The sequence below is a fragment of the Hyalella azteca genome, unplaced genomic scaffold, assembly GCF_000764305.2.
Source record: "Hyalella azteca isolate HAZT.00-mixed unplaced genomic scaffold, Hazt_2.0.2 contig4928, whole genome shotgun sequence".
NCBI lineage: Eukaryota > Metazoa > Arthropoda > Malacostraca > Amphipoda > Hyalellidae > Hyalella > Hyalella azteca.
Window position 1 is genome coordinate 268,419 of NW_025935136.1, and position 17,050 is coordinate 285,468.

A 17,050-nucleotide genomic window follows, 5' to 3' on the forward strand; every position below is an offset into this window, starting at 1 on the left:
ATATTAGAACTTTGATCTTTAAAACAGTAATTGGGTTGAAAACCGTTTAGAATGAAAATTATACTAGACATACAGTGCATTTTGATCACTAGGTAAATACTAAATCTAAAATGTACTACTGCCTGGCACTAGAAAATGTCGATATCCTCAATCCCAACCTGTTATCTGCCTTTAGGGCTAGGATTTGCACTGTATTCAAAATTTATTAGTGAGCAAATTCTTGGTAAAACATTTAGTTTCACATTTTATGAACGTGTTAATGTTTCGGCAACTTTAACATAACAAATGACACTGTTTTTTGCATGCATCAGCTACCGCTTGACTATGGACCCCTACAACCGCTTCGGGTCGAAGCTCCCCAACGGAACATGGACTGGCATCATAGGAATGCTGGTTGAACAAGTAAATATACGATAGCAAAAACTGATAAAATATTCATATTCATAGCGTTGTTCATAATTAAACGCTATTTGAGATGAATTAATGTAATCTAAACTAACTAATAAAGGCTGCGGAACGTCAAGTTATGATACGAAAACTTTCTTTCTTTACGTCTGAAGTTCATTCATTCAAGAAAGATTCTCCTAGCTAGGTTTATGGTACTTCCAATAGTGTAAATTAATGAGAACTTAAGTTAATTTTATAACGCGAAAAGATATTTTGAAGTTTCAGATATATTATAGCATCGAACAGCACATTTTAGATTTGTAATTGCTTAATTAGGACAGAGAATAATATAAATAACGACACAGAGATCAATATTGTTTATTCCTATTTCTTCCTTCAAAAATATTCAAACAATCTCTTGTTTTTACAGCTTTTCTGTTTTGTTCTATTCTCCTATTAAAATGATGTTCAACTCCTGAAGTTTCTCTCATTTTAACTGTTATGGGGCATCAGGCACTTCCTTCATATTTTTCAATACTTTTCAATTAATGTCTTCCAGTTATAACTGTGGAGAACATTAAATTTTTCTGACCTTAGGATAACCAGAGTGGCCGTACGCGTCCGATCCAGAACAAGTTATTGTAATACTAACTCGTGTTGATCTCTGTTGAACTCAACAGCAGTAAATCGCAGTCATCATCGTTCTATGATTTCTCACTGACAACTTTAATTGCCTTTCTTCTTATTTAGGCAAACTTCTACGGGTCAACATTGTGCTCTATGAACCATCTATAACTACTACAAACTTTACTCTCTGTAAGATCCTTAGTAATGGAAAAAGTTTTAAATCGGCTATAAAATCAATCCACTTGATTTAACTATTTAAGTAATTTACCTTTCTTTAATAATTTCAACGTATTATATTTATTCGATGTTCGATGAATCATCAATAATCACGATTCAAGGGTGTTTACCTGTTACGAATATGTACAATTTCAATACAATCTCCAACGCTCTACCTATAATCAGCTAGGTTATAATATCGTCTGAACACTATGGACTCTCACAAATGCATCTTTTCCTATCATATCGACATCACTGCTATCTTCAAGGCTTCATAACTGATATGTGTTAAATAAAGCCAAATGAAAGACTAGGACAATCTAACGCATGAGCAAAGCTTGTCCTGCGAAGCAAAAAAGTCGCCAACATCCTCTCAAACGACGGTGAAGAGAGACTGCTTCGGATTGCGAAGTCGTATTTAAGATCCCACTGAAGTAGTTATGAATTCATGATCACTAGATCGGCTCTCAACATTCACTGCTGATGTTCAAAGCCATCAACATCATTTCAGTCCAGAAATACATTAAATTTGAAAAATTAATTAATTAACTCAATAATTACTCTTTTTGGTACAATTACGATCTCCAGAAAACCTAACAAACAAAAAAAACGTCAATTACCACGTTTTCATACGATACTTCCAAAAAATATATACCTGATATCCCCGATTATATAATGCTATACCACAATGTTTTTTGTATTGTGTGATTTGAATTATGGCGATTTCCAGGTGCTTAAAGACAACAATATTGCTCGAATAGAAACAATTCAATGTGCTGGAACACACGATTATGAAGCTTCAATTTTCCTCGCATAATGAGAAATCGAAATTCCGTGGTTCGTTACATTTATCTAGTGATAGAGTCACTATTTATATGAACTATCAGTGTTGACTTGAATTAGTTTCGAGCGCAACAAGAACTGCAACATCTCATGAAATGCATCATGTGAGATGGCAAAATTTAATGGCTGCTGTTCCTCAAAGAGGATCTCACAAAAATTATGCACCAGCATTTATTTTCATGTGTGCGCTCATTATATTCGCACTTTAACAGAACAACGCAGAATTTGTGAACAAATAATTTTGTTCAGAGAGCGGTACGCAGTGTTATAGAACAACGCTGTTTCTGCTGCAAATTTCAAAATTTGTGAACAAACGAGATTGTTCAGAAAGCGGCGTTTAGCCTGAGCCCCATCGCGGTCTCGCTCAGCCGCTATCAGGCGATCGACTTCAGCGGCTACGCGGACGTGGACGAGCATGCGGTGCTCTACGCTTACCCTCAGCTTGAGCCCGACGTTGCTGGCTTCCTCAGGCCTTTCTCGTTTCCCGTGAGTATTGATGAATTCTCATATGTTACTTCGAATAATAATTGAATAGCATTTAATATTAAACTTTGAGTGCATTGAAAATGAGCCACACCAAAACTTAAACCAGAAAGATGACCTCTCATGGTCATTTAAAACAACAAATTATTCATTCTAAATAAAGAGAGCTGTGAACTCCAAAGAAATTCACCCAGAAATTATATGAAAACATTTTCCATTGAAAAAGACTTATTTGAGGAAGAATTATTTATTTAATTTGATGAAGAATTTAGGATGCATGTATCCCATTACTTCATTACTGACTGTCAATTGAATAAAAGTGGTTGAATTATGTTAAACGGAAATCTGTTGTGAGTTTACCGAAACTTTCGACACTTTGTTTTTTCGAAACTAGCATTCACAAATATAATAGAAGTGTATGCACTGAAGAAATAGGTACATGGCCTGTTGCCGATTCTTGTACTTTTCGTGACTTGATTACACAAGGGATCTGGCCTTTTGAACCCGATCTTTCCATAACTTGATTGATATAGCTGCTGGACTTATTGCAAGGCTCGTAAGGTGCTAGGCATTTCAAGACTGAACATTTGCTCCTGCATAGCTTCGTTTAGTCTGTTCTTGAAGGCGTTCATACTCGGTGCGTCAACGATGCTATCGATCAGGGAGGCTGTTCCACATGTCGGTGACTCGAAACGAGAAGAAATGTTATCGCATATATGATGTGTTACAACGCAGTTTTTATAGTTTATAACCGTGGCCCCTGGTGCTGGTTCTTATGGAATTCATTGATCCAAAGCTTCATAGAATTTTTAAAACTTTAAATATTGCGGTTATTCTTGAAGGCTGATTTCCGATCAAAATATAAACGGTCTCCTTAATGCAGTCATCAATGGATAACTAGAGCTTTTCACACGTTTTCTTCAATCTATTTCTAAAATAAATGTTAAATAATGTTGGGGAGCTTCTAATCTCTCCACGAACAAGCGTTCCCCGACACATAGCACGTGATCGCTATTCACTCATCTTTTCTAGATCAAGGATTTTCAATAAATAAACGGTCGAATGTAAACATAATTAGAGATGAACAAATAAACAAAATACAACATAGGTAACGCCCTAACCAAACCTAACTCTAACCGTGCGTTTCAATCTCTTCCCATTTAATCCAAAAGTTCAATAATGGAGTCCAAATATCGAGTCCTTCCTGGAACTAGCTCAACAAAAATAACACTTGAAATACCTAACTAGAGAATATGAATATCTAATAAACAAATCAACACGCACAAATAATAAATACAAGACGAAACGATTTACTTCTAAAATTGAAGTCACAAATATAATCACAGAGCTATCGATTAACGTACCTCCACGGCAGGAACACTAGACACAATGATAGACAAAACAAAATACTGCTGGAGGTCACGGCTAAGGTGATTGAAAACTGAGAATGAAAAAACAAAATCCCAACCCTAATACATTGCAACTTAAAAATCCTATATACAGCAATAAATCTATTTCCTTCAACAATAATTGCACTGGAGTTTGCTCCTGCTAGAGCTAATGATACCTAAATATGCGTAGCAATAAAACGGTATAAAATTCATTAGAAGCAACAATTTGTTTGAACGAATTTCGCTCTCTCGTATAACATATGAGCTAAGCTCATCCCAATTACAGGGACAGTCATAGTGGTATTGTTTTTGGATAACTTTAATTGTGTTCCAGTCCGCAAATGAGCCATCTCTGTCCTTTAATGTGGTTCAGTAAATACCAAACGGTGTGAATAATTTACTCAGGTAATATTACATCTGTAAAGAAAAACATAGATCGATAATTTTACTTATGCGCCAGCATTGAGCCGCATTATTTTTAAATAGCTGGTGAACTCGGCGTTACTTGGGATAGATGTTCCTCAAGATTTTGTAATAAAAAGACTTTTGTCATATTCCTTATCATAATGGTTTTCAAACTGAAGTAATATATGAATTATAAAGCCATAAAGTATAAACCATTCGTTACCGTTAATTGGAAGCAAATTTAACATTTTAAAGCAGAAAATATTATAGTTATGTTAAAATTCGTGTACATTTGTCAAAGTTAGTGTGTTGTTGTTTATGTTTGAAGTCTGGCACCTTATATACTGTATGTATATCGTATAGGACAGTCTGGGCGCATACTACCCATAATTCGTATATATAGTGTTAGCATATTGCCGAATGATTTTATTCCTAAGGGTGGAATCGTGTGACTTTGGGAAATGAAGTGGAAGGTTGAATTTGAAAATTAAATTTTATTTTTAATTCGCCATGTGTATATACTAAGTGTGGATCTGAACGGGCCTTTCTTCGTTACACTTTTGTCTCAAAATACTAACTGAGTTCGAGGGATTAAAGGGATTACGTTTATCAATCGGAGTTTTTTACTTTTTAGTTTTATGTTACGTTACTGTTGCAGGTATTTATTACTGTCAGTTCGGTCCCGTAGTGGTCAGTAAAGGAGGAGCGCAGCCGTGCACCACCAATTTTGTGCACCAATAAGCCCTGAATCGAACGCCTTGGATCTCTCCGGACCTACACCAATCAGCCGTGCACCACTCGGCTTTGTCCTCTTCCGGCCTTGACCACCACCTGCCGTGCACCTCCAGGCCGCGGATCGAATATGACTTCCAGGCATCGTTAAATTGCGTAATTTTACGTTCACCGCATCTGAGGTTAGGTTTCAGATAGCATAGTTCTCTTCCAAAATTTATCGTCCTTCGACGTATGGCAGTTCGACCGAGGGCTGGTTCGACCCACGGCCTAGATACGGACGGCTTGAAGTGTTGGTGGCTACGTTCCGGAAGGCAGGAATCATGATGGTCCATTACATCCAGGGCAGTGGTGGTCTTCGGCAGGCGACCCGATACGGACGGCTTGAAGTGCTGAAGGTTACGTCCCGGAAGGCAGGAATCATGATGGTCCATTACATCCAGGGCAGTGGTGGTCTTCGGCAGGCGACCCAGAAAAGGCACGTTGTAAGTTCTCTTGATCCGGCAATCTCGAATTAACAACAGGAAGAATGACAACACATGGAAAGATTTAATACGAGTTATACGACCTATATTATAACAAATCAGACAGACTAATTGTCAATGGTAATAACACTGAAATAATAAATCAGACACAGGCCTAAGAGAATAAATTGGACAGCGTCAAATAAAAGAACTGTTTAACTTAAGGCTGGTAGTCAGACTGCGGCGAAATCTGAGAGCGAGGTATTCGTGTCAGGTGACAATTTTGATACAATTCGTCCTGGATATTTTTTCATTGATGTCTTACTTGTTGAAAGATAATCTCTTTCATTGCGATATGTTCATAAACATTTCCTTGTGTTAGTCTTCCCTGTTTATCAAGTCACGCCCTTGGCGACGTGAAATGGCGAAGCTGTACGAGCTCTGCGCAGACCCGGAAACCTCAGTCTTGGGCGAGGACCGCTTTCGGCATACCCCAATGCTTGACACTGAGGGCTGGTTGACTCCGTCGCAGTTATTAGTGGATCCTTGTGTGAATCATCGTGTTGGCCATGGTGAATCATGCGTTGGCGTCTACTCTGTGGTGTTCGTAATGCGGCTGTGCTGGCGCAGAATCTCGAACTTTGGTGGAGTTAATTCCGAGACTGGAGATCCAAAAAAACTGCTGAATCGGAACGATGCTGGAACGTGGACTGTCGAGTAGTTCTCTCACCATTAGCTGATCAACTCGAGTCGTATAGAGGATCGTTCGCGGGTATCTTCGAAATCCTTTTGCAAAGCTTCTTCTGGCTTGCACTTGTAAATTCCGTCGTTCGTAAGCGTAAGTTTCTCGTGTAACAGACAGTGGGTCGTCAGGCCTAACCTCTTCAGACCTAACCTCTTCAGGCCTAAATTATACGAGCTGCAACCTTTCTCTACCCAAAACAAACCCGAGCGGACCAAACCTAACCTAATTGGCTGCAAGAAGTTAGAAAGGCGGCTCAAGTGCGCTGGTAGAGCCAGTCATTGGCTGCAAGAAGGTTGTGAGTCGGGACAGCGTGAATATGTTAGGCCAGATTAGGTACAGCCGGATGGGGAACTGCCAGCTTATGAGCGAGCATGCTTAAGCAGTGGCTGAAGGTCTACGACGCTAATATCTTTCTGCAGTGTGTCGCTTGTCTAGATTACGGTGTTCAAGCATAGTCTGCGGCTTCTAGTTCTGAAGCTGAGTAAAGTTAATGCATGGTGAAGCTAGGTGTTGGCTCCAGTGCTTATTTAAGAGTTAAATTAAATTTGTGGTCTACGGCTGCGTCCCGGCGAGGGTTTATGCAGGCAGTGCGCAGCTCCAGCTACTAAAAGAGGTAAGGATAATCAAACTTATTTCTTCTTGTTAATGAATGGCCAAACAGTGTGGCAAATTCTCCTTCTTGCAGCTTTAAATTTACTATATTGTGAATCTAGCACCGCCTTCTTTTTTTCCTTTGCTGTCTTTTATACAGCATGTATAAAAGGAGATCCTTCTTTTCTTTGCTCTGAGCAGCCATTATTAGACACAGTCAGGACCACTTGCGGAGAACAGCACTGAAAGACATAAATTCCAGCGTTAATAACCGCCTCGTGCAAAAGATTTCGCTGTAAATACTGCACGCGGTATTTGCCGCCTTGTGTGAAAGCTACTTTACTGCCTGGCTTGCGACTTCAAATGGACTCCTGACAGAAGCCGCGCTACTTATATACCCCCGCAACCCGAAGCATAGCGTCGCTTTGATTTTTACCCTAAACAATCCAAGGTTTTTTCCCCATGAACATGAATATCTTGCTAATCGCATTCTCTCACAAATCACATCCTAATTAACAGTCTAATTCCTACTCTACTCACAAGATTACCGATTTGGCGAGTATGGGATTGGGAAAAAGAGGATTCTCAAATTACGATGTTTATCTATTTCGGGTAAAACCGGGCTAACCAGCTGGTTTAGAGTAAAGTTCCAATTATTAAATAGAACTCCTGTTACTCGGAATATCAAGATCACACCACCAAAAACATAATTTCTGACATTAGCAGTATCCTGACGCGACCGGTGTGGTTTGTGGACATTCGCTCAAATAGTCTACATGGTATTAGGCTTCTAACACTAAAAAATTTGTGACTGATAAGTGTTTTTTATATCCAAACTAGAATTTTTTATTATACCCAATTCAAGTTCTCAGCCTCGGTGGTTTAATTCCTCCTTAATCAGGTTTGGATGGTGGTCTTCTCCAGCATCCTGGTGACAAGCCTCGCTCTGGCCGCGCATGAATATCTCAGGCGCAAGCTGAAACTCGGCCCGTAAGTCAATAATTGTAATAGCATTGATAACCTGTGAATCTCATGTCGCATGTCGTCCGAAACTTATTATTCTTATACCCAACGCATATCATTCAATATATTGCCTAGCAACCGGAAATAATAATTCTCTGATTTGCTGCCCTGAAACCTACTCCTTCCCAAGATCTAAGCAAAGAAAGTTTAGAAGACAGCAGGCTTCTGCAATAATGCTTTCGTGTCCGATGTGAGAATATTTTTGACATAAATGAAACAGGACCTGAAAATTCTTACAGCTCTGTAAAAAGCATCATCTAAAAATTAGGATGCGCATATGTTCATCTTTCCGTTGACAAAATTTATGTCATTCAGTCGAACGGACTTTTGGGCATATGATGTTCTTGCTCAACTTTTAATGTAATCCCATACGACGTTACCTTCAAGTACCAATATTTCTCTAAAGCTTCCGCTATATTTTAATTATTTTTTACAGACACAAGAAGGATCAGAGGGGAAATTTATTATCCCAGCTGATGGTCACCGTGAGGGTGCTGCTATCTCAGAGTCAGTTTCTATTGAAATGAAACCCATTTTAACGATAATTTTTCAATTCTCCTTATTTAATTTATTCTTTAATTTGCCTTTTTATCCTTGAGCAATGCGAATGACTAAGATGATAAATCGATCGATCGTAGATATTGTGAGCTGAAGGGCAGGAAATTAATCATATTAAAGCTCTTTTAACATTCGGAATTTGTATGACAATTTCAATTTTTCCAGCACAAGACTTGAATGCACGGAAGGCGCAGTCGTCGATACTTCTTGTTATGTGGCTTTGGGCTTCATTTGTTTTGACTTGTGTCTACAAGTCCAACTTGATGTCCATGTTGGTAGCGCCTGTGGTCAACATCCCCTTCACAAACTTCGAACAGCTCGTCAACCAGAAGAAAATACCTTATAAATTGCCGGCTGCCTCCATCTTCGTTGAAGCATCGCATGTAAATAACGTGGAACTCACGCGCGTAAATGCTCGTTCGCACAAATTCCAGAACATAGTTCTTAATCCGAGCGAATTATTTGGCACTTAAATTGAAATGCGATTATTTAATTTCCAGCATATTGTGCATATTTAACTCGCCCTCTGCGTAAGTGATTAGCGAAATCTTTTTCTTAAAAAAACTGATTTGCTATAAACTGAAAGCCAGATTCATGTTGCGTGTAGTAAATAATGCCTTAATTGCGTTAAGTAAATAATGCCTTATTTCATTTTTAGTGTTTCAGCAGAAAAAAAAAACATAACATCAGAAAAAATTACTTAGACAAATTACTCACAATCACTACAATTACTTACATTTAATAGAAATATATCTTACAATTACTTGTAAAAACTACAATTACTTGCAACTACTACAATTTATTACACTTACAACAATTACTTACAAGTACTACAATTACTTAAAATTATTACAAACAATAACAATTAAACAATTGCATTAATTAAATTTCAATCACATTACAAAAAATTACATTAATTAGGCTATGCTACATAAATTAAATTAAAATTGCAAATTTGTTCAACACATTAGGGTTCTTCCAGTAAACACATTAGTCAGATTTTGCGATAACCGTAAAAATATTGCAATGATTTTTATCTTTAGTTAGAGCAGAATGAACACAACCTTCAAACATGCGCATATCTTTGAATTGTCCTGCAGAACTCAGCCCCAGAAACACTACTGGGTAAACTATGGCGAAGAAGCGCGGGTACGGCGGCTGATCCTGTTGAGGTTTTCGGCGCGGTCATGCGGAACGAATACGCATTCATCACCTTCCGCATCCCAATCCTCGCGACCATGGACAAAAGATTCGTTGAAGTAAATAATCAATTCGCTGTTAATCATTCAATACATTCGTCTTATATGTTCTGATCGGCTCTTTCATATTTCGGAAACCACAAGTAGGGTAACATGGGGCAGCGAGCCCACTGCTGGTCATGGCCCATAGCGGGTGTCTCGCTAAGTATGGCAGATATTGGTCCGTGTTCTCTACCGCCGGTCGACAGTTTTACTGGGGAGAAGTGTACGGATTTACGTTTTGCTAAGTGTTTGCGTTATTAAGTTATTTGTGAATTACAGTTTTGGCCCAAATAAAAATTTTTGGCTGCTAACTAAAGTTGTTTTTGGTAGCTGTAGATGAAGCTTTTGAAATTACTGTGAATTATATTTTGAAAGTAATATTTATACGGATAATTTTGAGATCAAGTTTAGACTATTAGCTTATCAAATGAAATGTTGACACGATATAAATTGAAATGATACCTAGTGGGGCAACGGGCCCACGCGTGTCACGGGGCAAAGCGCCCATGGTGAAGTCTTGTGTTATACATCATTAGATTTGTCTCAATGACTTTTTCAAAACTATGACCAGCTTTTTGAATTACAAATCACACTTCATATTGCATGTTTTTTGATGTGCCACCTCAAGGCAGCAGGTTTAGTTTCTAGTTATGCGTATTTATGACCCCTTATCGAGTTATTGACTCTTGCCTTGCCAAAAGTTAATTTCAGTCAACACAAATGAGCCAAAAGTTGATGAGTTTTTATGGTGTTGGCTGAAATCACGATTACGTACGAATTCTCTGCACATAATATCTGGATTATGGACGAAACTGGAACGAAGTTTTTTTCTGATCAAGTAAATATATTTTTTCTAGTCAAGGATACATTTTTTCATGTCAAGGACAAATTTTTTATCGCAAAGATATATTTTTCAAGTCAAGGATACATATCTTTTTATGTCAATGAAATATTTTTATTCATGTCAGTGATAGATTTTTTAAGCCAAGAGTATATTTTTTTCAAGTTAAGAATATGATTTTTTGAGTTGTTAATATATGAATGAATGTCATATTTTTTATTACATTTTTCTTATTTTTAACTGTAAAGTGTTGCTTTATCATTTTTTAACAAAAAATATGCAATTGTGGTAAAGGGACCAAGGGTGGGCGCCTTGCCCCAAGCCCATGGGCCCATTGCCCCAGGGGTGGGGCAATGGGCCCATTTTGACACTTTTTACAAAATAGTGTTTCATTAAAAATTGAATGACTCTATAGACGTCTAATTCCCATCATACATTCCTCATTAGTTCCCTCATACATTCCTTTAAACAAAACAAAGAACCACCTCGTATCAATTAAAACTTCATCAAAATATTAGTTTAAAAAGGGGGGGGCGCGCTGCCCCATGTTGCCCTATGAATAACTTCAACGTAGAAAGAGTAAGTTTTTCTTATTTTTCAAGTATTCTCCGCCATGTAGGACATGCAATGAGAAACTGTAGTGCTCATTGTTGAACTATCATCAAAAATAAACTTCCAATAGTGCACGAGATGCCTCATCTTCGTTCACAAGCTAATAAAGATAAGTGAATGGAATCCAGAAAGCTTCCCTTTAAATTTGTGACTCGTCGAATGAGGAGATTTTGTTTTGATTGTAGATGCCCATTTACGTTCATCTGCCATCTGATTATCAAATTATGTGAATATATATGGCGCGTAGTGTTCTTTTTTATACGATTCTCAATGGCATTGAAATATTCATTTTAATGAGCTGTCATGTCGTAAATAGTGTCGATATAACCATACAAGAACAATGCTTAATTCTTTTACGATTGTGCAGCACAAGCGCTGCATGCTCACTGTGGCACCAGGCACGCTGCTCGGTGTCAGTCAGGCGTGGGGCTTTCCCAAGAACTCACCCTGGAAGGCACCCATCGACAAAGCGTGAGTTATTAAAATTTTTTCATCACTTCACCAGTTAATCATGCACTTGAATTAATAATAGGTTTGAACGCGATGATGCAGGCTATTAAATGCATGCATGGCATTCTAGTTGAAGTAAATTTGAAAAATCTTAAATGGTGTGCTCAAATATTTCAATATTAGTGACCCCACTCTAAATGTACAATTCAGAAGCCTCACTTCAAACTAAATTCCAATGTTAAGCCTCTTAAAGATCATTGTGGATTCATTGAGATCATCATTAATCAATGGTGCTTTCGTTTTGTCCAAAGAATTTACGAGTATATACACAATAGAACCATCTATACAATAGAACCATCTGCGAGCTCATCGAGCGCGTCTGAGGCGCAGTATATAGTTGCCAGCCTACGATCTGTCTGATCAGTTGGTTCTACGCACTGAAGTTATTCATAGAATATTTGAGTACGGAAACTAACTATTTTTCCTTGTAAATAATTCATCAGATACAGATTTATTAACCCACGCGAGGTGCAACGTAGTCCTATATCACTTACGCGTTTTTATGCTGAAATAGGTCTCTGGACAATTGGTAAGTTGTTCAATAATGTTTTTACTTTTTCGCATGCAGGCTGCGGGGCTTGAACGAATTTGGCATCATAAATAAGTTGCTGAAAGATACGTACGCGAAGTCGACTCTTTGTGTCAATCCTGTAAAGACCGAACGCACCATGAACCGTATGCGATCGTTGGGTCTCGAGGATTTTTTGGGAGTCTTCGCACTTTTCGGTGCAGGTCAGGATTTTTTCTGTTTATTTGTTACACTTACAGAATTACAAATAAAATTTAAACCGAGATAAATATTATTGTATTTGAAATAATTTGAGACCAATATGAAATGTTCGTATATATTTATGATACGAGTACATTATTTTTCAAACAATTGCATCCCGTAATTTACCGAAGTTTTAATGAATACCTACTTTTATTTCATTCGTATCTGTTATTCTCATTATGTAGTTGTTATGAATTTTCTTCATACAGGATCCTTAATGGCAATGGTCGTTTTTATGGCTGAAGTAATCGTAGGACGCTGCCACACAACAGCTACTTCGAAGAAAAGGATGCAGAAATTTGACAGCAAAGAAAATGACGCCTCGAATGTCGTCTCGAATGATGGACGCAGCTCGTTTTGATTCCGAACGAACTTCCGTTGGTATCTCATCAACCAGAAGGTCGCTCGTGTGGTCTATAGGTGATGTTTATTGTTTTCACCATTCAGTAACCCGGCAGGAACATGCTGCCATGCACCTATGTTTCCGTGTCACTGTTATCCAGAGATTTTATTTCCATTCAATGTGTTTTGGAAATTATAAAATAATCTCCGGTCTTCATGCGAGCCATCACCAAGTTACGGAATTACAGACCGAAAAAATTAGAATTTGTTATTTTAAGAATTGAGTCAGACTCCGCCAAATATCTATTTCGAAAAAGAAACTAGTTATTTTGAGACATAACGAAGCTGTGAAAAAAAAGATGATCTAAGATCGAGCTGGTAATCTTGCACATGTCACAAATCAAAATTACAATGTATTACTGTTTTGCCTTGCTACTTTTGCCTATGCCCGTAGGCAACTATGGCATATGCAAAATTAGAGACTCACTTCAGTGAGTCACTTCATTAGAGAAGTGACAAATTATTAATACGAAAGAAACATTCTAATCGGCACTATCCACTGTATTGATCAGCAAGCCATAAGAGAGAACATTCGCGTGAAAGTTCTTTTAAAATTCCTTTAAAATTGAGGCTGAAACGAATTTGTCATTTCACTACATATATACAAACACCTATCTGCATCGATTTTTTAGTATGATTCATTACCTCATTTATGTCATCAAAAATTGCAAAGAGTTGCATTCGTAAGATATTAATGGACGAAAATTAGCCGTATTAATACTCGTCTCGCTCTCGCTAGTCATTTAGTAAAAAATTGCATATTGAGAAACACTGCCTCGTGGAATTTGAGAATTCGGAAACATTTCTCTCATCTTGACCCTCCTATCAGGTTAATATTCTGAAAAATGGCTGCGCTAAGATGAGCACATTTGCGCGTTCGTAAAGGGCATCATAATGAAATGCTCGTTCGCAGCGAGCACATTCTTTATAGGCCTCTATGTGTACGATTCGTTCGTCGGAAAAACGCTAGTGAAGGGAACGTCCGTATTGACCATATTTGTGAAGAATACATATACGCGGTGATTGATGACGTTATGCGCAATGTTGGTGTTGAAGGGTGGCTTTGAGAAGCGCGTGCGTTTTAAGAAAGATTGCGTGGAAGAGCTCATCAGTTAAGAAGGGTGGCGGTTAATGGCATCATAAGTATGATTGAAGCGGACGCTCGTAATGAAGGATGGTATTAAATGGAACGTTCGAGATGTTGAACAGCATTGCAGGACACACTCGTGATATAGGGGTGCAGGAGTTGACCGTTGGCTTCTTGACGTTGGTGGGCGGTAGAGGGCGTATTCGTGATGAAGATTGGAGTAGGAGGTAACAGCCGCGTTATAAATCACGATCGTGATGAAGATAAAAATCAGAGCTCAAGTTTATTATTAATACAAGCGTAGAAGGACACCTGATTTAGTGCAGAGTTAAGGTTCAAGTTGCTATGTTGCAGAGCCCGTGATGTAGGATTGCGTTGAGTGGCACTCGAAGAAAGGATGACGTTTTAGGCCACATCATGGAGGATGACATCTGTACTGTTAACTTCGAAGCTTCAATTCTTCTCGAGACCCAGCAAAAGTTGATGCTACCTCTCTCGGGCATTAATTAATTATTTAATTAATGCCCGAGGTTAATTCAGGCATTCTGCATAATTTTTTATGATATTTCTTTACATTTTCGAAACACTCGTTGGTTCTGGTGTTCCGGGACCGCTTCTGGGGGACCGCTTCTGCATAAATCAAATGGGACCTCTTCCAAGTACCCAGTACTTAGACTTTAGACATGAAGCAATCGCAGCCCAACGGGAGTCGGGAATCAAGTTATTTACAAAGCGTGTATCAATTAAATCCCGAACTGAATGAAAGCATATATAATTAACAGTGAGTACAAATTGAAAGGAAATGCTGCAATATATAGGGTTTCAACTGAATACAAATGATGATGAGTCAATGTAAAAGCCGAGATTGTACAATTTTATCTGGTATATTAGAAAAAGTGATTACATTAGTAACTCCATTAAAGAACTTCTCAAAGAAAACTTTTGTCTAATAATAGGGAATACTTCGTTAAATAATGGGTCGATGTAATTCACAATGATATATAAGTAAATATCGACGCTTGTAAAGTGCCGTGCATCGAAAGGACATTTAATTCATACTAATTTAAATTCGGGGAAATTTTTTTGTCTTTTTCAGCCGTCCAGGCGCGCGTGACTGAACTTTTATCTTCGAGATCATACAAACCTTAACCACCTAAAGAGCTTATCCATGCCAAATTTTTTCCAATATAAAATTAATTGAAGCATACAGCTCACTGAAACTTGCTTTAATATTCCTAAAGACAAAAAAGTGAAATTAAGGACAAGAAATACTGAAGAAGAATATTAGCTGTCATGGCAACCGCAGCCGCTCAGTAGAATCGTTTGAACGAATCATAGCGTTAGACATATTCTATGCGCGATTAATATTTTAATAAGTTAGTGTTTGCAAACATTCTAAGTATGGTTATTTTTTTAGAAAAACTCAAGAACTTTTTAAACTCTCAACATGCCAATGTTATCCTGTCAAAGTAGTTCATTATGATAAGGATCTCGACGAGGTCCTATAATAACCCCATTGTTTTCAAAGTGTCACTCACGTCTCGTGAATCGAAAGAATGTTACGGGCGTATGAAATTTCAGCGATGAAGCGATGAATTTTGAACATATTCAACATCAGGCGCTCATTTCCGTCCGAATACAAAACTTTTTAGATAAAGCAACGCAAATTTTTATTGCACACTCTGAGCGGTTAATCTGATCCTAAATAAAAAATTAGTTTAGTGTATGAAATTATATTTAAGTCAGGCACATCTCAATTGTAATTGTTGATATAAATATTTGTCAACAATAGAATGATACGAAAATGTACGCCGAAAACTAGGGGTGCAAATACCGAATACCAACAGTTCCTATGGCGGCGCTGTTGGAGAAATGATGGGACAAAGACGTAGTAAATTACTTAGCCGTCATCACACGTTCTTGTGATCGCACGTAGTCGGCGAGAAAAAAGTGAGAGAATATGGCCAGCTGGACACTGTCCGTTGGCTGAAACAGTTCAGCAAACGGACTCATAGATCTCTCAACAAAGATTTCACGCTATACGGAGTAGAAACTGTTCCGTATGAGAACTGAGCAAGTGACATAGATTTCACGCCGCGGTCCCGAATACGCTTCTCTGAGACTTCGTTACTCTGGCAAGCAAGAGCTTCAAGGTGCTTCGACATCTTGACAAATGAAGCGCCTGATACCGACGAAGTTATTAGACGATATTACTGAGAAAAACAGAGTGAGAATTTTAGTGAAAGTCATTTTTATCAATTTGTTCGACCAATTAGCTAATTATAGATTCCCTTTGTTTGAATCAGTGTTGTCGGATTGTCGGATTATTCAGACGGGGCATTAAGATACAACAACTCCGTTAAAGACTTCAGAACGTGCACAAATCGGCTCCCTTAAACCAAATTAAAACACATACTCACCATAGAATTCCAGCATGCTCACAAATTTTTGACATTTAGGTTTAATATAAATAACTTAATGTAAGAAATCTCGACCTAAACTCACCAGTCACAACACCCTAATTATTTAAACCAAATTTTCAGTAAACGGATATAAAAAATGGCGTAATTAATGCGGGGGCAACCAAAATTTTCTGAATGAAGTTCGACCACAAACAACGACAGCCGAATGCAAACAGGGTTGGATATTGATTCCAGTAGCACCGCCTCGTGGTTTTTTATCTAAGGCGACATGAGCGTGAAATATGGAGCTCTGTTCGTACTGGCTTCTCGGACCACGACTCCTACCCTGATCCTTTCTGTGGGTGCCACCTCACGAATGCAAGCTAAGTGACAGTTTACGACAAATTAAAATACACGATTTATGTTTCCGTTCCAGCAAGTCATCGCCTGGGGATTGAAGGGGACCCGTGATCTTGTCAGAGTGGGCCAGAGCTACATTGATCCGGTAAACATTCCACAATATAAAGCTCGCTTTCTTCTACAATTCGGAGAGTATCTTCAATGCGTTCCTGCAATTTGAAATATGATACCTACAATCCAATGTTTTTATTACCTCGCGCATGATTGGTTTTAGGAAAAAGGAAATAAAACTCATCTCACCTTGTAAATAAAAATCATTTTCAGAACTGATTGATGTACGCGGATGATGCATTGAATT

At 38.1% G+C, this 17,050-nt stretch overlaps 1 protein-coding gene across 1 annotated transcript; it reads left to right on the plus strand.

The window, feature by feature from the left end:
* Window positions 1–324: 324 nt before the first annotated feature.
* LOC108674316 (glutamate receptor ionotropic, kainate glr-3-like) lies at window positions 325–12,802 on the plus strand. The gene is made up of 9 exons (XM_018162254.1): window positions 325–402; window positions 2,401–2,559; window positions 7,786–7,874; window positions 8,344–8,414; window positions 8,631–8,848; window positions 9,566–9,724; window positions 11,527–11,630; window positions 12,238–12,401; window positions 12,651–12,802. The coding sequence occupies exons 1-9, from the start codon at window positions 325–327 to the stop codon at window positions 12,800–12,802; spliced, it is 1,194 nt and encodes a 397-aa protein (XP_018017743.1).
* Window positions 12,803–17,050: the final 4,248 nt, after the last annotated feature.

What these genes read in the sequence shown, in the direction of transcription:
- LOC108674316 (XM_018162254.1), top strand. Translation starts at nt 325, where the DNA reads ATGGACCCCTACAACCGCTTCGGGTCGAAGCTCCCCAACGGAACATGG. An exon ending in AAGGCACCCATCGACAAAGC is followed by an intron (nt 11,631 to 12,237) that starts GTGAGTTATTAA and finishes TTTCGCATGCAG; the next exon opens with GCTGCGGGGCTTGAACGAAT. An exon ending in CTTCGCACTTTTCGGTGCAG is followed by an intron (nt 12,402 to 12,650) that starts GTCAGGATTTTT and finishes TTCTTCATACAG; the next exon opens with GATCCTTAATGGCAATGGTC.